The sequence below is a fragment of the Mandrillus leucophaeus genome, unplaced genomic scaffold (assembly GCF_000951045.1).
Source record: "Mandrillus leucophaeus isolate KB7577 unplaced genomic scaffold, Mleu.le_1.0 Scaffold72, whole genome shotgun sequence".
Classification (NCBI taxonomy): Eukaryota; Metazoa; Chordata; class Mammalia; order Primates; family Cercopithecidae; genus Mandrillus; species Mandrillus leucophaeus.
The window spans coordinates 5,209,594-5,233,557 of record NW_012107808.1 but is presented as its reverse complement, the minus strand read 5'-3'; the positions used below and the strand labels follow the sequence as shown (position 1 = coordinate 5,233,557).

Sequence of the window (23,964 nt, the reverse complement as noted above, 5' to 3'; positions counted from 1 at the left end):
AGGAGGTACACCAAGAAAAGCACATCGCCTCTGGGACATCCTTCCCTCTAAAGCACATCTGCATGTGAACACGAGAAACATCTACAAATCCAAACTGAGGAACAACCTAAAATTACTGATGAGTACTCTTCTAAAGTGTCAAGGCCGTGAAAGACACAACATATTTAGGTCAAATTACAGAGCTGGGCATTTGGTCAAGTAAAGTCTTACATCTATATTTTAACTTGTAAAATACTTGCCCAGAACTTTTTATCATCATGCCCTCACTTCAATTTGAATAATGTCCCAGCCGGGCATGGTGGCTCACGCCTGTAATGCCAGCACTTTGGGAGGCCGAGTCAGGCAGATCACTTGAGCTCAGGAGTTCAAGACCAGCCTGGGCAACATGGCAAAACCCTGACTCTACAAAAAATACAAAAATTAGCCAGCCACGGTGGTGTGCATCTGTAGTCCCAGCTACAAGGGGGGCTGAGGTGGGAGGATCACTCAAGCCTGGGGGACCGAGGTTGTAGTGAGGTGACAGAGACCCTGTCTCAAAAAAAAAAAAAAAAAAATGAGGCCTAGGCAGGAGGATCACTTGAGGTCAGGAGTTTAACACCAGCCTGGCCAACATGGTGAAATCCTGTCTCTACTAAAAACACAAAAAGTGAGCCAGGCGTGGTGGCACATACCTGTAATCCCAGCTCCTTAGGAGGCTGAGGCAGAAGAATTGTTTGAACCTGGGAGGCGGAGGTTGCAGTGAGCCAAGATTGTGCCACTGTGCTCCAGACTGGGCAAAGAGCGAGACACCGTCTCAGGGGGGAAAAAAAAAAAAAAAGAATAATGTCCCTCTGGCCCCCTACGTAAGAAACTACGAGATAAAATTTTAATCTCAAGAAAATGAAGCTAAATTGGCAAAAGACTGAGACCAATTAACTATAGTATAGCTTTAGATTTCATGAACTCTTTCTTTACTTTGGTGCCAGTAAAGGTCCTCACAGGAAGAGTCCCCACTAGACTTCTGATATTAAATCCTGGAATCCTTCCTGAGCCCCACAGGACCTCAGTGGTCACTCTCCTCTCCTTAAACAAGTCCCAGGGACTCTGTCTTCCCTCAACTTGGTAGTTACTACTGCCCACCCACCCAATCCTTTGAGGTTAAGGTCCCACAATACTGGTTACTGAGAGAGACACGGTCCTCAGTTTCCCCAATTTTCAGTGTTTTAAAGCCAAAATAAAGACCCTTTAAATGTTAAAGGTTTCCTGGTCATCACTTTGAAGAAATAGGGAGAACCAAAAAAGTTTAAGTTTTTACAAATCTTAATGCACTTTTACACATTCATAATGTATATTTTATTGTTCCTAATTCCCTTGTTGATATATGTAAAACAATGACAGAGGAGAAAGTCTTTGGAGCAGGGAGACCTGGTTCAAAACCCAGCCTAAGTGCTTACTAGCTGCGTGACTTAGGATAAAGATTCACCTCTTCCAGTCTCAATTTCCTCAATTATACATTGAGAATAAAACCTACCCTTAGTCCATAGGATTGTTCTGAGAAGTCAGTTAAATGACAGAGCAGCTATAAAGCACCTAACGAGGCCAGGCATGGAATAGCTACCTACTGCTATAGTACCTATTGGTATGGTACCTATTCCACACCTGGTCTCTTTAGGTACTTTACAGCTGCTGTGTCATTAACCCATCTGATAATCTGGTAAGGTACCTTTAATAAAGTATTGAGAACTCGATAACTCCCTGCATTTCCCTTCTACCTTTCGTACCAACAAGGCAAGAACCACACTTCACTCTCAGCTGTTATATCCATCTTTGCCTCAGTTACTGATATCATTATCTTCTCTCCCTAAACTTTCACTGCAACGTACTTAAATTCTTTTTGGAAATACATAAGATACCAGCGGTTCCCTGTATCTTCCTATAAAAATAAGGATACCACCCATTGCACTTAGTTTTGAGAACAAATATAAGATTATACAGGTTGAACTACTGTGAAATTTTAATGTGTTATTAAGTGCAAAATGGTGAAATGCTAAGGCTTCTTAAAAACTCAGACCGTCTGTACTTCAAAAACCATCATCAGCTAAGTAATAAATATTTTATATATCACAGCAGATCATTTTCTTCCTTTCTTCCACTGTTTAAATCAACTTTTAAAAGGGCTGAACATTTTACAGAATTAGCCAGAAATGACCTCTCTCTTCACCTTATGCTTTAACCAGATGCCAAGCTCAAGTAAGAGCTAAGTAATAATTAAGGATCACATCTTGTTAAACTTCTGTCATGCACGGATAGCATGTCTGAAAATAACCACATTTTAAAAATAAATCTAAAATATTATTCTGAAAAGTGTAACTTTGAATACCTGGTAATAGTTTTAAAACCATACGCTGTCCCTCCTAAAGTCCTACCTAAAGGAAACAACTGTCTCAGGAGATCCAAAATGTTGATATATTAAAGAGTAATGAGTTATTTGTAACAATATGTCAGAATTTTAAACTCTGAAATAAACGAAAAATGACTAAGAATGTACTATGAGGTATATTATAACACCTGGGTTTTAAAACATTCTTGAGGGTCATTTCAATGTCCAACCCCAAATTCTAAAAACATTATTATAATATCATTTCACACATAAAAATACAAGATTTCACACATATCTATGATTATAAACAAGATTTCAGCTAATGAAGAACATATAAAAATGTCCATACCATATCACGGTGCTCCAGGTTAACCCCACATTTCAGCAGTTCCTCTACGATGTGTATATGCCCTTCTTTCGATGCGGATATAAGTGCTGTCCAATTATCCTTGAACACATATTTCAAAAGTTATCATTTTCAAACCAAAAATAACATTTCAAAGTAAGGAAAACTAAATTTCACCTTACATACCAAATGATCATACCAAGTTGACATGACGTGACCCATGCTAACTAAACTACTCTACAGTCACACTGAAGCTCTCTTAAGAATCCATCTGTCCACTTGCATCACTAAGAATGGGGTAAACATGGTTTTATAACTGCTTGTTCAGTCTTCTCACTGGACTTCTAATCATATACTGTGCTTTTTAAAAATGAGAAAAAATGATCATCAAAACCTCAAAGCTAATCCTCATGGCTAGCCACCATGACTATAATTTAAATTCAAATTAAAGAGACTGTAATCAGATTTAAAAGCACATTCACAGGCTACCAGACTACAGAGATCTCAAATGTTTAGATACAATGTGATAAAGAAAAGAACTATTCTCCTTTATTTTTTAAATAAAGGATATAAGCATCCTATGTTAACTTTTATTCCTAACTGTAATCATTCAATTAAGAAACAAAATAGATGTAGCTATGTGACCCTCAAAAGCAATTCCAAAAATTCAGGGAGAATCAGAGGAGATGTAACCGTGTGGAATGTCGATTTACCCCTCAGAGGTGGTATCAGAAGGGACCATATATTCCTGGCCATTATCATATGTAATGATATTTATAATAAGTTACCATTATGGGGAGTTACTTAACATGACTCATACGTGGATATCTTCTAGGCGGACATTTAACTGTATGTACACATGCTCTCTATTCAGCCAGTCTCATCCATATAAAAAAACCAAAGAGCTGAGATCCTTCATTGAAAGTAAAAATTTCCCTCCTGTATTACTCCTTTAAAAAAACACTGATACAGCCCACTAGGCAAAGTTGAAATATATGTAAAAGTTTTAATTATTACTTTTGAATCACCTCTGAAAAACAAAAAACATAGCAAAGAAAAGAGTGAGCAAATGATGAGTAAATTATTTAATATATACCAAATCTTCCAGATTGCAGTTAGCTCCATTCTTAATTAATTCCTTCACTATTTCCAGATTGCCTTGTTCAGCAGCTATCATCAGTGGAGTCTGGCCACACTAGAAAATATAAAGGACACAGGGAACTTATCAAGATATGCTACTTTTACTAAAACATCACAGTTAAATATACCAAACATTTTCATGAATGTATGTTAAGCACTGGTTAGTTGTGTTTACTATATTTAATTTAGAAATAGCTTTGAACTTTAAGTTGCAGTTTAGTAGTAATTTAAAAGTCAAAGAAAAAATAAAACATAATTTTTCTTCCCACAGTATTAACAATCTGTTTTTGGCCCTGCAAATTCATTTAAAGCAAGTAAATATGAATAACACTAGGATTTGGAATGCAATTACTGAAATATACATAAAATTTCAGAATACTTATGGTAGCCAAATTCTCTAGCAATACAGGTAGAATACGATCTAGAATGTGTTTTTAATTACATATAGATGTTTTGTCTGAAATAAGACCATAAGAAGAAAAGTAAAATAATGAATAAAAACAACCAGGTGCTATGTATGATACACATATGTAGTTTTTTTAAAGCCTTCTCTTAGAAACTTAGTTCACTAAACTAAATAAAGCTCCTACTAGTGAAATCAGTGTCCCAGCCTTCGGGTTAAGAATGAGTCACAGGAGTACAGAGACGATGCTCCCTCAAGCCCTGGAGACAAGGGCAGGGCTCAGGCAGCTAGGTACCTGGACAAGTCACCCCTACCAGCAAGCCTCATCTACTGCAAGTGCAGTCAAAAGTTATCATTTTCTGTAAGTGCCATGACAGGAAACAGATCGGCAAGTACCAGGTTAGGCCGGGCGCAGTGGCTCAAGCCTGTAATCCCAGCACTTTGGGAGGCCAAGGTGGACGGATCACGTGAGGCCAGGAGTTCAAGACCAGCCTGACCAACATGGTGAAATCCTGTCTCTACTAAAAATACAAAACTAGAGGGGGCGTCATGGTGCATTCCTGTAATCCCAGCTACCTGGGAGGCTGAGACACGAGAATCGCTGGAACCTGGGAGGCAAAGGTTGCAGTGAGCCAAGATCGTACCACTGAGCTCCAGCCTGGGTGACACAGCAAGACTTGTCCCAAAAAAAAATTAAAATTAAAATTTTTCAAAAAGGAAGTACCAGGTTAAAGAGGGATGATACTAAAGGTACTAAGACACACTAAGGCATATGAGAAAAATGTACACCAAAAATTAAGTTTAATTATGCAAACACTTAAACACCTACTTACTACATGTATATTAGTATGGGGGGAAATATCTATGATTCTTTTAAATGCCCACCTGACATTATTCCTCGGCTGAAAACCCTTTGATGTTTTCCCATAGTTCTTTTGGATAAGAACCAACATCCTTAACCATGCTGACACAAACCCTGAGTGATGCGGAGCAGGGCATGTGCCTGGCTCTCAACCCAGTCTGTGCCACCTCCAGCCTCAACGTGCCCTCCTGCTCATTCCTACCTCCTTACTGATCCCCTATAATTTACTTCTCCTATACTAATCCTCGTTTGTAACCACATTTTTATTGTGTGATTAACAACTGATCATTTCTGTCTCCCCTAAAGGCCGGGAAACATGTCTGTTTTGCTTATGGGTTTAAAACCATATACCCAGTGTGAGGGACAGTGACTGCCACACAGGTATCCAAATATTTGCTGAGTAAACAAGTGAGCAAAGTCTCAAAGAATTTAAAATTCTATTAGGCACAAAATCCAAATAAGCAAACAGTTATAATGATTAGCAAAATACAACAGATGCTATTATAAGAATAATACAAGTAAGGATTTAAACACAAACATTGGTTTAAAGTTCAAATATCGGTCACGTTAAATACAGACATTCCTATGTAAGGATGGATGCTAAATTATATGTGGTAGCCACATGTCATCCAACCATGGTCATTAGGGAATGACGCATTACACATAAATAGATTTTCTGGGTGAAACAATTTATCTTCTCAACATTAAAGCTGATTATAACTTTTATGATAATCATCATTCTAAAAAGCTATGCACGTACTGCTACTTGTTAAACAGATTACCTGAAACATTACGTTTATAATTCTGAGTCATAACTACCAACATCAATTACTTTGCCATGCATGCCTCTGTCAGCTCTAGGTTCTTTGGTATACATTCTATAGAACTGTTTTCCCTTCTAATCTACTGGGACACAAAGTCAGGTATCAAAGTCATTGGTAAAATATATAAATTAAAGCAACAGACTCTAAATCCACAGTCCTGAGGATACATCAATTTTACATCACAGTTTTCAAAATTATAATTCCAAAGACTCAGGGAAGTTTTCTGTTTACTCTCTGGGTCACAGTTACATTTCAGATGTTCACATAGATAAGTGTTTCTAGATAATGAGAGAAAAACATAATATAAATGTTACAAATACATACAACACAAGTAGGAAAGGTGGTATAAATTTGATAGCCTAGAAACATGCCAAATGAAAGACTCGAACTGTCATTCTCTTTTCTTGCAGAAACTATCCATTGTCTACCCAGCATGTAGAAAGACAGGGCTTGTTGGGGGTGGCAGTGAGCTCAGCTGGAAAAAAAACGCCCAGTGTTCAGCCTCACTTGCAGCTGGAAATAATCCCACAATGGTGCCCTGGCTAGCTCTCCCAGGAAAGCTCTGTAAGGGACTAATTCTGCTGGTCTGTGCCTTTTCCTTCTTCTTGGCCAAACTGAGACACAGTGCTGGGGCTTTTGAACATGACGGATGTGATGCAATAGGCACACAGTGACGACTGGAGAGAAAGGAAGGAGCCTGGGTTCTTGAGGATATCCTGAAGCCATCATATTAGCCTTGAAATGGCTCATCTAGCTTGTCATAATGACAGAAAAACAAAACCTTAATTTGTCTAAATCACTGTTTTGAGAGCTGTTCCATGCAGTACAAAGCAATTCTTAACTGATGCACCTTTTGTATCTACACTATCCAAAAAGATAATGACTTTCAGGAAAGGCTGCCATAAAGTTTTACAGAATCCCCAAAAATAGAACGATTGTTACTTTAAAAGTTCGGCCTGAAAACAAAGCCTATCTTTGGATTTTCCTAGTTCTTGCTTAACCAGTCCAGTAACTACAGTTGTAGAGATAGAGTAACTTATATCATGAGAACTTTCATTTTTCTACTTGAAAATGAATCAATAAAGATCCTTTCCATACCTGACCCCACACATCCCAGCAAATTCCATGCCTATCTCCTTCCAGAAAACACAGGATTACCTAATCCACATAAACCCTGCTCTACTACTTATAGTGACCTCAAGCCAAAACACACCAAAAACAAAACAGAACACTATGCACCTACTGAAATACTGGACTTTATCTCAGCTTCCCAGAAGACTACAATGCAAAAACAGCTACTATTCAAGCATCTTTTTGCTCTTCCCAATTTCCAGGTTCCCATTTCTACTTATTTAAGTGTATGAAACCTAAAAAACCACGGTTTTTTGTTTTTTTTTTAAAGCAGTCCTTCTGGAGGGTTTCTACTTCTTCCAATAACTATAGTGAAACTAAAATATTTTGAAATCCTCCTTTGAAATTTCCTTTAAAGTCTATTTACAGACCAGGCGCAGTGACTCTCATGCCTGTAATCCTAGCACTTTGGGAGGCTGAGGCAGGAGGATCACTTGAGCCCGGCAGTTGGAGAATAGCCTGGGCAACATTGTGAAACTTCATCTCTACAAAAAAAAAAAAAAAATTTTTAATGAGCCAGGCGTGGTAGCACACGCCTGTAGTCCTAGCTACTCGGGTGGCTGAGATGGGAGGATTGCTTAAGCCCAGCAGGTCAAGGCTGCAGTGAGCTGGATCATGCCATTATACTCCAGCCTGGGCAACAGAGCAAGATCCTGTCTCAAAAAAATAAAATAAAGTTTACTCATAAACATACAGCAAATTCCATTGCTTAAAGTCTCAGTTCATTTTCTTAAACAGGAGAAAAATGACCAACCTCAACACTATTCCCTTATACCAAGGAGAGCTGAGAGTGACTGTTTGTTCCTTTCAAAAATAAAATAAAAATAAAAACGTTTTGTTACTCTACAAAGGACAAAGATTTGCCATCACTGAAAATATTCATAGGCCAAAGATGTATCTAGTTTATAAACAAAGCAATAAAAGGAAACTAGAATTCACTGTTTGTAGCCAATTATGTGCTAATAAACACAGTATCAGGCAATTTTACCCCTTTTTAAATTTGTTTATTTTATATTTCTTAGAGATAGGGTCTCAGTCTGTCACCCAGGCTGGAGTGTAGTGGTGCAATCATAGCTCACTGCAGCCTTGAACTCCTGGGGTCAAGCGATCCTCCCACCTCAGCCTCCCAAGTAGCTAGGTCTAAAAGGTGCCACACATAGCTAATTTTTTTAGAAGTAGGGTCTCACTACAGTGCCCGGGCTGGTCTCAAACTCCTAGGCTCAAGAGACTCAGCCTCTCAAAGTGCTGGGATTACAGGTGTGAGCCACTGCATACAGCCTACCCACATTATTTTAATTGATCTAATACTTAAGAATCTTTCTCAAAACTGATAACCAAAACACATTAACATGAAGTTACATAAAAATAAAACGAGAGAAAAGGGGAAAAAATACAAACAACTTTTTGTAATTCTATAAAAATTACATTTTATCAGAAGTTGTAAAAGCAAAATGCTACAAAAAAAAAAAAAAAAAACCAGCTTTTACACTGAGCCATAACTGAACAAGCCTAGGTGGTTTCAAATTATCACTTTAAAACTCCAATTTAAATTGATACAATATTAAACTGGATATGTTAATATTCATTAAATGCTTATCTCGCATGATGCTAAACTAAGCTCTATGCCACTGTGCTTTACTCCTTACAGCAATAAGATTAATTTTACGCTTACTGATGTGCTATCTTTTCCTTCCGAGTGAAGCTGTTTTCTCAGCATTCCCTAGACAAGTGTCTCTGAAGTAAAATTTAATGTTTTCAAACTATCGTATGGTTATTCCAAATATGCTAACATATGCTAACAAAATGACTAATTCTGTAATAATTTTATAACAATTAACCTCCAATGATTAGTATCTTATCTATGTATAACAATTTTTGACTATTCATTATCATAGAAGGGGGTAATGATGTTAACTAATGAAAATATATTTTGCTCAATATAGAAACAGTGAAAATATAGGCATTATCATTAAATAAACTTTATTATGAAAACTCAAAGAAAAAACATAGAGCTTAAACAGATTATAATCTGTTTAAAGTCAAATTGAGCAAAGTTCAAATATGGACTCTACCAAATAATACATTGGATAGGAAACTGAGTAATTCAGTCATTTACCCATAAATAAAGATAAATAACAGTATTAATCTTTACACAGCTGCTATGCAAGTTAAATGAGCTAAGATATAGAAAATATATACCAGAATATTTGCATAAGTATTCAATAAAAACATTAGCTAGCATAATATTATTATAATAACAACATTTTTATATCAACATTTCCTTAACAACTGAGTTAACATTAAATGAAATTAGGTACCACAAGTCAGAAAAAGTAATAATGAAGTAATGACTAAGTCAATTTAGCAGCTTTAAAAACATTTATACATCAGGCATGATGCCTCACGCCTGTAATCCCAGCACTTTGGGAGGCTCAGGCGGGCAGATAGATTGAGTCAAGGAGTTCAAGACCAGCCTGGGCAACATGGCAAAACCCCATCTCAGCTAAAATACAAAAAATTAGCCAGGTATGGTGGTGCACACCTGTGTCCCAGCTACTTGGGGGGCTGAAGCAGAAGGATCGCTTAAGCCTGAGAGGTCAAGGCTGCAGTGACCCCTGATTCTGCCACTGCACTCCAGCCTGGGCAATGGAGTGAGATCCTGTCTAAAAACAAAAAACAAAAGCAAAAACATGTATAACATTTGCACACTCATGTTTATAGCAGCATTATTCACAATTACCAACAGATGGAAGCAACCCAAATTTCTAGCCACAGAAATGTGCTACGTACATACAATGAAATATTATTCAGCCTTAAAAGGAAGGAAATCCTGTTATGTGCTATAACGTGAATGAACCTTGAGGATATTATGCTAACTGAAATAAGCCAGTCACAAAAAGACAAACAGTATGTAAGTCCAAGTACATGAGGTGTCTGAACAGTCATATTCATACAAATAGAAAGTAAAATAGTCACTGCCAGGGTTTAGAGAGAGGGGGAAAGGCAGAGCTGTTGTTTAATAGACAGAATTTTGATTTTGCAAGATGAAAAAGTTCTGGTAGGCTGGATGGAGTGGTCACGCCTGTAATCGCAGCACTTTTGGGAGGCCGAGGCAGGCGAATCACTTGAGGTCAGGAGTTCAAGACAAGCCTGACCAACATGGTGAAACCCCATATCTACTAAAAATACAAAAAATCAGCCAGGTGTGGTGGCACACAACTGTAGTCCCAGTTAGGAGGCTGAGGCACGAGAATCACTTGAACTCAGGGGACGGAGGTTGCAGTGAGCCGAGATCACACTACTTCACTCCAGCCTGGGCGACAGCAAGACTCCGTCTCAAAAAATAAAAAAAAAAAAAACAGAAAAAGTTCTGGAATCTATTGCCCAACAGTGGAGAAATACTTAATACTCTTAAACTGTATCCTTAAAAATGGTTAAGATGGTAAAGACGTAAAATTTTATATTATGTGTTTATCACAATAAAAAATAAATAAAACTTTTTATATGTCTACACAAGATATATATGTAAGCAAATATATACCAACACATAAGTATATATACATACATATATAGTGTAAAATGAAAAGTCACTCCTTATTCATCTTACCTACTGGCAAGAAATACCATACTCTGGAAAACACACACAGTTCTAAGAGACAGGGTTGTTTTCCTTAAGTTCTGTAAACCAAACACATACCCTGACACTCACAACATTACACAAAACTGTATTAGCACCTAAAATGTCCTGCCAAATAATAATAGCTTGGCTTGCCAGGCATGGTGGCTCACGCCTGTAATCCCAGCACTTAGGAGGCTGAGGCGGGCGGATCACGAGGTCAGGAGATGGAGACTCATCCTGGCTAACATGGTGAAACCCTGTCTCTCCTAAAAAAAAAAAATTAGCCAGGAGAGGTGGCGGGCACCTGTAGTCCCAGCTACTCGGGAGGCTGAGGCAGGAGAATGGCATGAACCCAGGAGGTGGAGCTTGCAGTGAGCCGAGATCGCGCCACTGCACTCCAGCCTGGGCGACAGAGCAAGACTTCGTCTCAAATAATAATAATAATAGCTTGGCTTTTCATAATGAACTAAGATCCACATTTTTTAACTCATAACATTGAGGAGAAACATCTCATTTCAGTTAATGTTTATTAACGTGTTACTAATACCTAACCTATTTAACTCTCTAATAAAGATGTAGGGTTTTTAAAATCCCACAGTGTGTGGGACAAACAATGGAGGAAGATAGTGGGGGCTCATTAAAGAAAGTATTTCAACAATCCCTGATTTTGTCTGGTTAATCAAGATCAGGTCCAGATGATCTCTAAAGTTTCATAGAAGTACATGATTTCAGTAATCAAGCTTCCTGAATATTAATTATTCCATCAGTGGAAAAAAAATCAATAAATCTAAATTCAATAGTCAATCATTTATGTAAGTTAAAATGTACTCCAAAAACATGGATTTGAAGTACTTTTAACTATAAGACATTATATCATAAGTACAGTGCAATATTACTAAGGGTTAGAACTACCTATTTCTCACACACTTCCATCCTATACGTAGTAGGTAGTCAACAAATATTTGTGAAAGAATGTAATTTTGCAAACTTGGTCTTACCTCATTTCTCTCATCTACGTCTTTGCATTTTTCAAGAAGAGCTTTCAGAGCAGGAATGTTTTCTTCCTCTACATAATTTATTACGCTCTGTGATATCAAAACTGACATTTTCACAGAAAGCTGCAGTTAACTTTATTTGAATACCTGTTAAATTAGACAAAATACATATAATTTACAATCAGAAAAAAATTAAGTTACTATTAAATACAATATCCTTCTTAACATTAACCACATCCAAGGACACCTCCAGTGGCAGAAGTGAAGACACGGCTTCCGACGGCTCTCATAGCTCAGGTGTCAAAAAGCTGCCAAGATGTCTCTTAGGTTCACACTCAACTCCATCTTAACTTATCCAAACACCAAACTCCAGATCCATCCCCAAACCCTCCTCATCACCACTCTAAAATGCTTCCGTGATCCTCCTGCTGTCACCATCCCAGTAAACGGTAGCTGCAGGTCCATTCTTCCAAGGCCAAAAACCTTGGAAATGTTCACGACTTACCTCTTCCTCTTACACCCTACACTCAATCTATTAGCAGATCCTTTTGGCTCTACTTATAAAACACATTTCACATCTGACTACTACTCACCACTTCCATCACCGCCACCCTGGACGAGCCACCATGACTCACCTGCACCACTGTCATCGCTTCCTAACTGGCCTCCCTGCCTCCACTTGACCTGGAAGAGTGGATTTTAAATGGTCTCACTGCAAATAAATAATTAAGTACGTGAGGTGATGAATATGTTAATTAGCCTCATTTGATCATTCTACAATGGATACATGTATCAAAACATCACATTGTACCCCATAAATATATAAAATTTGTCAATTAAAATTACATTACTTTTTTTAAAACTTTAACATATATTAGAATCACCTGAAGAGCTTTTAAAGCAGATTCCTGGGCCCCACCGTCAGAGATTCTGGCTCAGCAGGTCTGAGTGGGGCCCCTTACTCTGCATCTTTATCCAGCTCCCTGTGACACTGACACCACTGAGGAAGAACCACAATGTGGGTAGTACTAAGTCAGAGCATGACCTCTTTTATTCGAAGCCCTCTAAGGGCTTCTCAGAGTGCTCAAGATAAAATCAAATGTTTTTACCTTGGCCAAGATAACTCTAAGTGGCAAGCCTCTCACCTGTGTTACACCTGTGACTGTAGCTCCTACCACTCCTTCTCACCCTCCTGGCTGCCTGGCCATGCTGAGCACCTGTCCCACCTCACCAGGCCTCTGTGCTACTTTTCTGTCTGCCTAAAATTCTCTTCCACAGGACATGCACATGGCTCACCCCCTGACCTCCGTCAGGTCACCTGGTTAGAAAGTCTCACCTGATGTGGGATGTCAGGGTACTGACCCCACACAGGCTTCACTGTCACCCTGCACTCTCAACCCTTTGCCCTGCTTTCACCACTCTCCGTAGCACTTGCCATCATCCAAAAAATGACATATTGTTTGCTGACTGTCTGTCTATCATAACTACACTTTAAGTTTCAAAAGAGTAGAAATTTTATTACTGGACATCCAAATGCAAATAAACAAACCTCAATCCATACTTTTTACCACACACAGGTGCTAACTCAAAATTCACCTAAATATAATGTCTGAAAGTACAAAACTTCTAGAAGAAAACACAGATAACCTTAGTGACCTTAGATTAAGGAAGATTTGATATAACACTAAAAGCATGGTGCATAAAAAAAGAAAACTGATAGACCAGAGTTCGTCAAAATTGAAAACTTTTGCTGTTATGAAAATGAAATTGTTTAGGACTGGTGAATCCTTTTTTCCTTCCTTTTCCTCTACCCTTGAACAGGACTGTCTGTAGCTGATATCCCATGCCCGTTCCCCAACTCTATGTTGGAGCAGATAACTTGTTTCTTGGGTTTCCCAGGTGGAAAGGAATCATGCCTCCAGATGGACTACACCCAGAGCCTCTCATACCTGATTTAGATGATGAGATTTAAATGAGACTGTGGACTTTGGGTTGATGCTGAAATGAACTGAGACTTTTGGGGAGACCTTGGGATGGAGTGAATATGTTTTGACATGGGAAGGAAATTTATCTCTGGGGGCCAGAGGGCAGAAACTATCGCACTCTATGATTCTACTTATATAGCATTCTGGAAAAGGAAAACTGCAGGGGCAGAAAAAAGATCGGGCTGCTAGGGTCTAAGGCAGGGGAATGAGATGGCTACAAGAGTACAAGAGAATCTGGTATGTTAATGGCTGTTCTATATCTTGACTGTGGTGGCAGTTACACAATCATTCATTTGTCAAAATTCAAATCTGTCCATTAAAAAGGGCGAATGTTATTATATGTAAACCACAAATCAGTATACCTTACTTTCAGGGAGTATATATTCAGAGCAACTTGAATTCATACTCCTGGGTTGAAAAACTTATTTTAAAACATGATGTTATTTGATCCCATAGTTTCACTTCTAGGAATTATTCTAAAAACATGAGAAACATGAACAACATTTTAAGATTTTAAGTAAAACAATTTTATCCTTAAGAACAAAAATCTTAGAAATGGATATTATATAAATTATAAAATTATAAAAATTCACAAAGTAGGATAATATACAGTCATCAAAATGTCTCAAAAAATGTGTTACCAAAAAATGCTCATGATAGCAGAAGTGGGGTAAAAGATTAAGAGCTATATATACAGCATCTCAGCTATTTTAAATATATACATGTTTAAATAGTGGAAATAAAAAAAGAAGAAATGGTGATGGGCATCAGTGTAATTTTTATTTTCTTTAAAACCTTTATTTCCTACATGTTCTGGAATGTGATGCTTCTATCATTAGAAAGCAGTGAGGGTTTTTATTAGCAGTTATCAGCAACACCCACCTTCATTTGTTCCCACTCCTTCTAGGATCAAGCCTAAGGCCTCAGTAGGGCTTGCAGGATCTGGCTCTCCCTCTATATCAGCCCCAGCTCACCCCGCAGCCCAGCCAAGCAGAAGAACTCAAATTACCAAACCTCCCCAGTGCTGCTCCACACGCCTGCCTATGCTCTGTGTGCTCCTTCCATGTAGAACACCATTCTCATCTTTACTCTACCAAGGCATCCATGGCCCTCTGAGTCACACAGCTACCATTTTTCATCTAGTTTACCCCCTAAAGTGTGAGATCACCCAACCCCACACTCAGTGCCTTAGTTTAGGCCTACACCATCTATACTAATCAAGACCCTTAAGGTTGCAAGAAACTAATTTAAACCAGCTTAAGCAAAACAGAAAAATGCATTTTAAGGATACTGGTTTATTTCCCATAACCACACTACGGGAAGAGTGGGTGCCACTGGACCTCAAATGCCAGGAGGATTCTCTTTCTCTACTGGCTTAATCTACTTTCATTCTATACCAACTACTTCTACACAAAGGGAAATATGGCTTCCCACAACCATCCAGCCTCAAATTAGATTATTTATCCATTTTTTGAGACAGGGTCTCACTCTGTCACTCAGACTGGAGTGCAGTAGCACGATCATGGCTTACTGCAGCCTTGACCTCTGGGGCTCAAGCGACCCTCCCACCTCAGCCTCCTTAGTTGGGACTACAGGCGCACACCACCATGCCCAGCTAATTTTTGTATTTTTTTTAGAAATGAGGTTTCACCATGTTGCCCAGGCTGGTCTCAAACTCCTGGGCTCAAGTGATCCGCCTGCCTCTGCTTCCCAAAGTGTTGGGATTATAGGCATGAGCTACCGCACGTGGCCTAAATCAGATAGTCTCTAACACCAGAGAAAGCAGGCTATTCTTTGTTCCCAGATCCAGAAGTCCCAGAAAAGGGCTCTGACTGCCCAGGCTGGATCTGTTGCACCCCCCAGAACCAATCAACTAGAGACACAAAGTTGGGAGGGGGTTACGAGGTCACACGGTATTGGCACTGTTTCCAGAAAAGAGTAAACAGTTGTGATCTAGGCATCAATCCTGAAAACGTCTACTATACCATCTCTCGCCCAGATCAACGTGACAGACCAGCAACTTGTGCCTCCTCTCTCCAGTCCTGCCCCCTGCAATCCATTTGCCACACTGAAGCAAGAGTGAACCTACAATACATTTTTCTTAAAACCAAGGTTGGGAGGACAGATGACAGCTTTACTACTTACAAGTTATTCAAGGAACTTACACCTTCTAAGGCTTTTAAAGCCATTGTAAAGATGTAAATACGCAATTCCTATGGAAAGCTTCGCTCTCCACAGAGCAGAGTGAAAACTTCTTGATTATAATGAGGGCATGTAGATCCTTCACAATCTGGCCCCATCTTACCATTCCGGCCTCATCTCTTTCTCCCCTCCCCAGCCCCATCCCTCCCACCATTTACACAGTCACATCTAACTTCCGGCTCCAGCCAGACTGATCTACTTGCAGCTCCTTCACTGCCCCACACTTTGTTCTTTCCAGACCTTCGCACTTAATGCCCCCTCTGCTTAGAAAGTCCACTCTGGACAGCTCCTACCAATCCTTAAGAACATGGCTCCAACAGATCATCCGGAAGCCTTCACTGACTGGCTGCTTACCCCAAGCTGGGCCAGGCCCTGGGCTCCTCCACACCTGTGTATACATCTAGTCGTAGACTGCTCACATCACACTCAACTCTCCTCTTCATCTCATTTTACTTACTCTCTCCACATCTCCCTTAGACTAGAAGTTCTGGCAGCAGGATCTGCTTTATATCTAGCACAATGCCCACACAACGGGGGGTGAGAGAGAAAAGCAGCCCCTGACTGTCGGGAACTGACCTGGCACGCACAGCCAGACTTGGTGTTCTAACGTAAATGCAACAATTTCAAAGAATGCCAACATCAAACAAGGTCACTCTGTCACCAGGATATGAAGACAAAAATAAGACTACTCTGGAATCATATCTGAACACAGACAAAAACATGAACACCACCCAAACCACAAAATGCTCAAACATCTTCCTATCCTGGCTAATATGAAGGATTGCTGCTTCTTTATCAATTACAGCTTTAGCCTTACTCCGTACCTCTCGCCTTTTCGTTAAGATTTTAAATATCCAATTGCAGAATTCTCAGTCCTCCTGCTTCCTGAAGCACCCAAGACTAAGCAAAGCTTTGCTTCTTCCTTGAACTCTTCCCCGAATCACCTAACATCATCTCGAATCTTCTAAGTGCTTTCTAACAACCTCTTACAGAGACCCCCCATCGTTCCCTAGGACAGGCATTCTCCTTCATTGCAGGGAGTTAATAAGACCAACTTTGTTCAACTAGAGGTACGGTCCTGGCAGTCTTTGACTAGAAGGCATTGACAGTGTTTAATAAATTTCACTGAATAATCTATTATTAAATGTCATGTTTGTAAGCACATACCTAAGTACCTAGAAATTACAAAATAAAATTTGAACATTAAATCTACATCTGTTGATACATACAATAGTAAAACCAACGACACACTGTCATGTTAAAGAGTACGTGTGTAGTATAATGCTATTGGATAAAATAAATAAGACCCCCATATATGTATCTATCCAGTGTGTACACATGAACAAAAAAGAAAAGTGTAGAAGGACACACACCTGGCTGTAAAATTCGTTATCTTACCATGTAGGACTAAAAGGAGGAGATAATTAGCTTTGCCTTTACGCATCTTTGTGCTATATTGTTTTACTTGATACGTCTACATTCATTTTCATTAGAAAAAAATGTTTCATCACAGGTGGAAAACTACAGCTTCTCATCTTTCACATTTCAGTTTCAATGTTCACTTCAAAAAGGCCTTTCGGCTTAAAACGAAGCAGTCTAGTGGTCAAAAGTATGGACAGACTGCCTTGGTTTGACTCCTGACTTTATTACTGACCGTTGTATCATCTCGGGCTAGTTTCTTTTTTTCTTAATTTTTTAACTAATACATAATAATTGTACATATTTACAGGGTATGTGTAACATTTGGATTACATGCATATGATATGTGATGATCAGAGTATTTAGGATATCCATCACCTCAAACATTTATCATTTCTTGGTGCTGGGAACATCTCAAAACTTATCTTCTAGCTACTTTAAAATATACAATAAAAAATTAAATCTACAATAAACTGTTAAGTATAGTACTGTGCTGCTGAACACTAGAGCTTATTCCTTCTACCTAACTGTATGTCTGTATTCATGAACCAATCTCTCTTTATCACTCCCTGTCCCCTGGGCTACTTTCTTCATCTCGGTGTCTGAGTTTCCCCATCTTCAAATAACTGCACGATTACATGCAATGGGATTAAAATAATACCTTACCCATATGAAGCCAATAAATATTAGCTGTTTTACATAATAACAGAATATGATCATTTCTTAACTACCCTTTTTGAGAATCTTGGTAGATTCTCAACACCTGGATTGTTCTCTATTATGGAATCATTTTTATTCCTTCATAACACTTTACTAAACTTGTAACTTACATATTTACCTTTTTTACATTTGTCTTTTTTTTTTTTTTTTAGCTACACCTGCTGGAATGGGACATATTTACCTGATTAATAGTTGTCTCTCCCACTAGGATATAAGCTTATAAAAAGAATGGATTATTTTCTTTTGTTCTATACCAAATACCCAACACTTAGCTTAATAGCTGGTTCATACAAGACACTATATTTCTTGAATAAAAGGACATCAGTTGACTCTAATGTCCACAGCATTTCCTGTCTAATGGGAATATAAGGCTATACATTCTTTTGCACAATTAGCAAAAAAATGAATGTCTTGCCACCCGTTTTGAAAATGACAGAGGTAGCCAACAGCAATGGCAGAACAAAAAATTTATGTTGTAGTAAGCTCATTTTTAGAACTTGCCAATTTAATAGGCAAAATCTCTAAATGTATTCAAAATGCTTTCACCAAAAGGCCAATCGGTTAATAGATGCACCCTATAACTTTTCTCCGGTTACAGACAGAGTGTATGAAAGCAACAACAGTGGCCATGCTACCCAATGCTTACTTATTTCTTATCCTCCAGATATGACACAGTAAGTTCCTGAATGTGGCCCCTCCCATGGTTCTCCTATCTCCAGCCCCTCTTTTCCTCCTCCCACTTAAGTCTCCAGCAATGATCATCGCTATGCAGTCCCCAGAGCCTACCCTGGTGCTGACATTTCTGGGCCTGGGTGGCAGCCCTTTGCCCCCTCCACACAGAGGCCTAAGCGGTCCTCCTCAATCGTGTCTTCTTACGACCATTCTGTGCTCAAAACACCCCAACAGTTGTCCTCTCACTCAAAATAAAATCCCAGATCCCTACCACAGCCGACAAGGCCCTGCTTGATCCTATTCCACCCCTTCCCCACCTCCCTAAGCTCAACTCTTCCTGCTCCTTCTCCTTGACTCTGCTCAGGCCACAATGACTTTCTGTACATATGTCACCTGGTCAGAGCTTCTCTGACCACCGTGTATAAATGGTGTATAAAACAGCCCTCTCTCCTCTACTATATCCCCCTTCCATGGCCGTACTTTAAAGGTCTTCTTTATAGAACACCTAGCATCACTCCACATACCACATACTTTGTTTTTGGTCTGCTTCCCCTAGCCAAACAAATGTAACTCAATCAGAATAAAGACTATCTCTGTTTTGTTCACTGCTGAATCTCCGGCACTTAGAGAAGTGCCTGGTACACCACAGAACCCAGGATCGGTAGAATGAATGGACATGCTCACGCTGATCCAACGACCTGGAATGCCTGACCCAACTTTAACGTTCTTAACAAGCCAAAACATATCCTTCAAAACCCCACTCGCGGGTCACCTTTAAACTAACTTATGTATATATATGTATGTATGTATGTATTTAGTTATTTTTACTGAGACAGGGTCTGGCTCTATTGCCCAGGATGGAGTGCAGTGGCACATTCACAGCTCACTGCAGCCTCAAACTCCTGGACTCAAGTGATCCTCCTGCCTCACCCTCCCTGAGTAGCTGGGACTACACGTGCACACCAACACACCCAGATAATTGGTTATATTTTTAATTTTTGTAGAGACAGGTCTTGCTATATTGCCGAGGCTGCTCTTGAACTCCTAGCCTCAAGTGATCCTCTTGCCTTAGCCTCCCAAAGCACTGAGATGACAGGTGTGAGCCTGCACGCCCGGCCTTGAACTAATTTATTAAGGGCTGTCTCTCTCCTTCATCCTTATATCCCCAGAACCTACTACAGATCTAGAATAGGTAGAAACTTAATAGATAACTGTCAAATTGAATAACTGCGTAGGTATGCTAAGGATACCTCTTCTGGAGGACTTTGCCCACCCACAGCCCCTGCTACCCTCAACAGCCATATTCTCTAGCATCAGCCATACCCAGGGATGGGCATATGATCTGTGGCATGAAACTGTTGAAAAAGATAAGCTGGGCCAATCAGACTCCTATCTCTAGAACTGGGAATTAGAAACCAGAGACTGGGCCAATCAATACGGGTCACACATAAAATGATACAGTTCTGAGACATCCAATCAGCAAAGAGAGAACACAACAGATATGAACAGAAAAGAGACTCCTCCTAAGTAAGAGAACAAATGTGGCCCCTAAAAGGAGGTCAGGGCTGCAGTGAGCCAAGATCACACCACTGCACTCCAGTCTGGGCAACAGGGCCAGACCCTGTCTCCAAAAAAAACAAAAAAAAACAAAAAAGTTGCCCCAGGGAGATGTAGAAAATGGAGCTACCTGGGATCCTGACTTCTGACTCTCATTCAATCCCATAATCTCCTTTTCCTTGAAGTAAAGGATTTAAGTTTCTGTTCTTTGTCTTCTAAACAGTCCTGACAAATACAGCAGCACATAAAATGGAGAAACTGACAGTTCTTGAGCAAAAGCAGGAAGAAGGGGATGGCACATTCATACATGATCCTATAAAAATTAATCTGGCAGTGTACGTGACCCAGACTGGAAAAAAACACGAAGAATCAGGGCCCTAGACGCCAGTCGAGGAACCAGCAAACAGACAGTACACAGGAGAGGCAGTGGGAATAGAGAAGAAATGAGAGATATTAACTTGAAAAATATAAAATCCCCAATATTTGAATTTTCTGACCTACCAAAATATCCAGAAGAGATATTCTGGATACAAAGACAAAACTAACTATGTGACTGGATGGAAAAGAAAAGAACAGGTGGAAGATGACCAGATGCCCAGCATTGGTGACTGAAGAATGGAGCTGCCCTTAACGATGACGACGACAACAACAACAACAACAACAACAACAACAACACAGGAGAAAGAGTAGACTTTCCTCTACTTAGTTATGCCTCCTCCCTCCCACCACCCCAGCTGGGTGAATGGAGCTATGGGGTGCTTTGGCCAGGCTGAATCTGAAGTGTCCCAAAAGAGCTAGGTTGGAGAAATCCACCCAATACTTGGAAAAATATATCATTCACACTGTGTGTGAATGATCTGGAAATTATTCACATAAAGGGTGTAGAACAAGGATTCTCAAACTTGTGTGCATCAAAATTATTTGGGAAGCTGGTCAAATACACATATTCCCTGAGCTCCTCCCCGGGAGAATCCCATTTCCTAAATCTGGGGTGGTGCCCAGAAACTGACATGTTAACTAGCACCCCAAAATGATTCTGATGAAAGTAGTCCATGCTAGTAAAGCTAGAAGAGAACAAAGAACACACCTGGCCACGGCATTTCCCAACCTGGGCTCTGCACTCAACACACCACGGTGGTTTACAAAAGTCTGGTCCTCAGTGTTGTCAAAATGTGGACAGGAACGAACCTGAAGGGGTGATTCCCGAGCCACACCTCAGGCCGAAGGAATGGGAATCTCTAAAACGCTAAGAAATCTACATTTTTAACAAGCGCCCATAGGGAGCAGATATGACTGCATAAATAGTAATTCAAAAAAAAAAATTATTCATCGGTTTAAATCTGTCAATTTGAAAGAATAAAAATTCCAACATTACAAAGTGATGAAGAAATTATTTCCCTATAAATAAACCCTGGAGGGGTGGACATCAATGGCTTGCACTATTTTGCCAGGCGTTTAAAAGCCTGCACAGGACAATGGAGCAATGGAGCCCACGATAAAAGCAAGGGAGAAAACAACACCTCCCGGCCCGTGGAAGCCTAGGAAGAGGAACCTAGAACGATTAGCGGTACCAGCTAACGGGGCCCTCAAGGTGGTGGATGTGCCAGAGGCTGCTTGGCAAAAGAAAAAAAAACGGTTTTACCAACACCCTTCACCCCAACCCACCCGAGGGGCCCCGAGGAGACAGACCACCTGAGACTCCAAGGTCGGAGACCTTCCCGGCGCTCCAGCAAAAGCGGACTCGCCCCGAAAACCGGCGCCCGAGCGTCCGGTGCCCGCGCCAGGCCCTCCCCGGGACCCCCGGCCCGAGCGCGCCCCTCCCGCGCACTCTCCAGTTGTCCCACCTCCCCGCCCGGATCCCCCAGCCCGGCCTCGCGCCCGTCTCCTCCCCAATCCCGCGGAAAAGCCCCGCGGACCGGCCTCCACACTGACCGTCTCCCAACCTGGTCCTCGGCTCCGGCGGAACGGGCCCACTCGGCTGCAGGCGATGTCAGAGGACGGGAAAGCAAGAGACGGCGACTGCAAGCGCGTCGCCCTCACCACACCCGGCGGCCATATTCTTCCCTCTCCACGAACTGACAGATCACGTGCCCTGGGTAGGGGCGGGACTCCGGGTTGCCACGCCCCCTGGGCGTGAAGGGGTGGGGCGTAGAGCAGGCGGGGCTGGAGGGGCCGCGGGGCTGGAGGGGCCGCGGGGCGAGTACACTCGGGACCAGCGCCCCAGGCAATGTTTTTCACTGTCATTGTCACTCTTATTACAGTTAATTTATTATCCCTATTTGCCATTATAATCAACCTTATTCAGAGAAATAAACATCACTTAAACTTCAGAAGACACTGCACAGACATGAGAAGTGAAAGCCGGCTCAGCAGCCTTCTTCCAGCTCCAGGAGCGAGACCTCCGCCTTCCATGGGGCCTGTGGTTCACACTCCCGGCCTTCCAGGTCTCCCACCACCTCCCCTCACCTCCTTCAGCCTCCACATTCCTAGGCCTTGCTGCCAATAAGCGTCAATCTTGATTTTTGAAAAAGTCCAAGAATGATTACGACGTGCATGGGTTGGGAACCATCGAAAAGCACCCACTGATACGTCAACCTGGCAACTCAGGAAAAAGCCGGTAGGGAGCCTGACTTCATCAGAAGTTGGTGCCGGCTGGGGACAATGCCTCACACCTGTAATCCCAGCGCTTGTGAGGCCAAGGCGGAGGATCACTTGAGCTCAGGAGTTTGAAACCAGCCTGGGCAACATGGAGAGACCTCATCTCTACAAAAAACAAAATACAAAACTACAAAACTTAGCCAGGCGTGGTGTTGCAGGACGGCTTCATCAGAAGTTGCCAGCGAGGAGCATGGACGGCTTCATCAGAAGTTGACGTGACCCTTGTAAGCCAAAAATAAAATCCTAAGGCCTCCCAAACGTCTGCATGGACCCCTCTTCTCTGCCAAGGGCCTTCCAGAGTTAACCTTAACATCTAGTTCAGGCCATGATGGAAGAGGGAGTCAGGCTTCTTTATATCCCTCCAGCATTAACATCAATGCAGACATAAAGTCCGGTAAGAAACATTGACAGTCTATTCTCTCTGAAGCCTGATACTTGAGGCTTCACCTGCATAATAAAACCTCGGTCTTAAAAAGTAAAGTCTTAAAAAGTAGAAAGTAAACCCCTTCTATTGATAATAATTCTTTCCACCAATTGCCAATCCAAAAAATTTTAAAGCTACCTATGACCTGGAAGCACCCCCTCCCTTCCAGCTGTCCCACCCTTCCAGATGGAACCAATGTAAATCTTACATGTAGAGATTGATGTATTATGCATCCCTAAAATGTTTAAAAGCAAGCTGGACCCTGACCCCCTCGGGCACATGTCCTTAGGGCTGCCTGAGAGGATGTCACGGGTGCTCCTTAGCATTGGCAGAATAAATTTTCTTAATTGACTGAGACTGTCTCGGATATTTTGGGTTCATACCCTCATGAAACAAGGAGAGAATACTCTCACACATACAACGAAGCCCTAAATGGTGTGATTTCTTTGGTAATGGCTTTGCTAAGGGCAGCCACTGTTGTAAACAGCGTGGGGTGGGGGAGGGGGTGTTGGAGGTATGGTGAGATATAAGGATGAAGTCGACCTTAGAGTAGGAGAGAGAACAAGGACACAGGTTAAATGTGCCTTCTTTAACACAGCCTTTCTGAGTCCCAACGCGGTCCCAGGCACTGTGCAGTATGAAGGTCAG

At 40.9% G+C, this 23,964-nt stretch overlaps 1 protein-coding gene across 3 annotated transcripts in view; it reads right to left on the bottom strand.

Moving 5' to 3' along the window:
* The window catches only part of KIDINS220 (kinase D-interacting substrate, 220kDa), a 109,382-nt gene extending 87,059 nt beyond the window's left edge, over window positions 1-22,323 (bottom strand). For 2 of the 3 annotated variants that reach the window (XM_011965328.1, XM_011965329.1), the window contains exons 1-4: window positions 22,178-22,323; window positions 11,683-11,826; window positions 3,802-3,900; window positions 2,709-2,807 (exon numbers count right to left, since the gene is read on the bottom strand). In XM_011965328.1, the coding sequence (XP_011820718.1) occupies window positions 2,709-2,807; window positions 3,802-3,900; window positions 11,683-11,790 (306 nt within the window). In that variant the 5' untranslated portion in view covers window positions 11,791-11,826; window positions 22,178-22,323. Of the gene's footprint in view, window positions 1-2,708; window positions 2,808-3,801; window positions 3,901-10,774; window positions 10,951-11,682; window positions 11,827-22,177 lie in introns of all 3 variants that reach the window. The other variant, XM_011965330.1, reaches the window with a different exon arrangement.
* Between the last annotated feature and the right edge of the window lie 1,641 nt (window positions 22,324-23,964).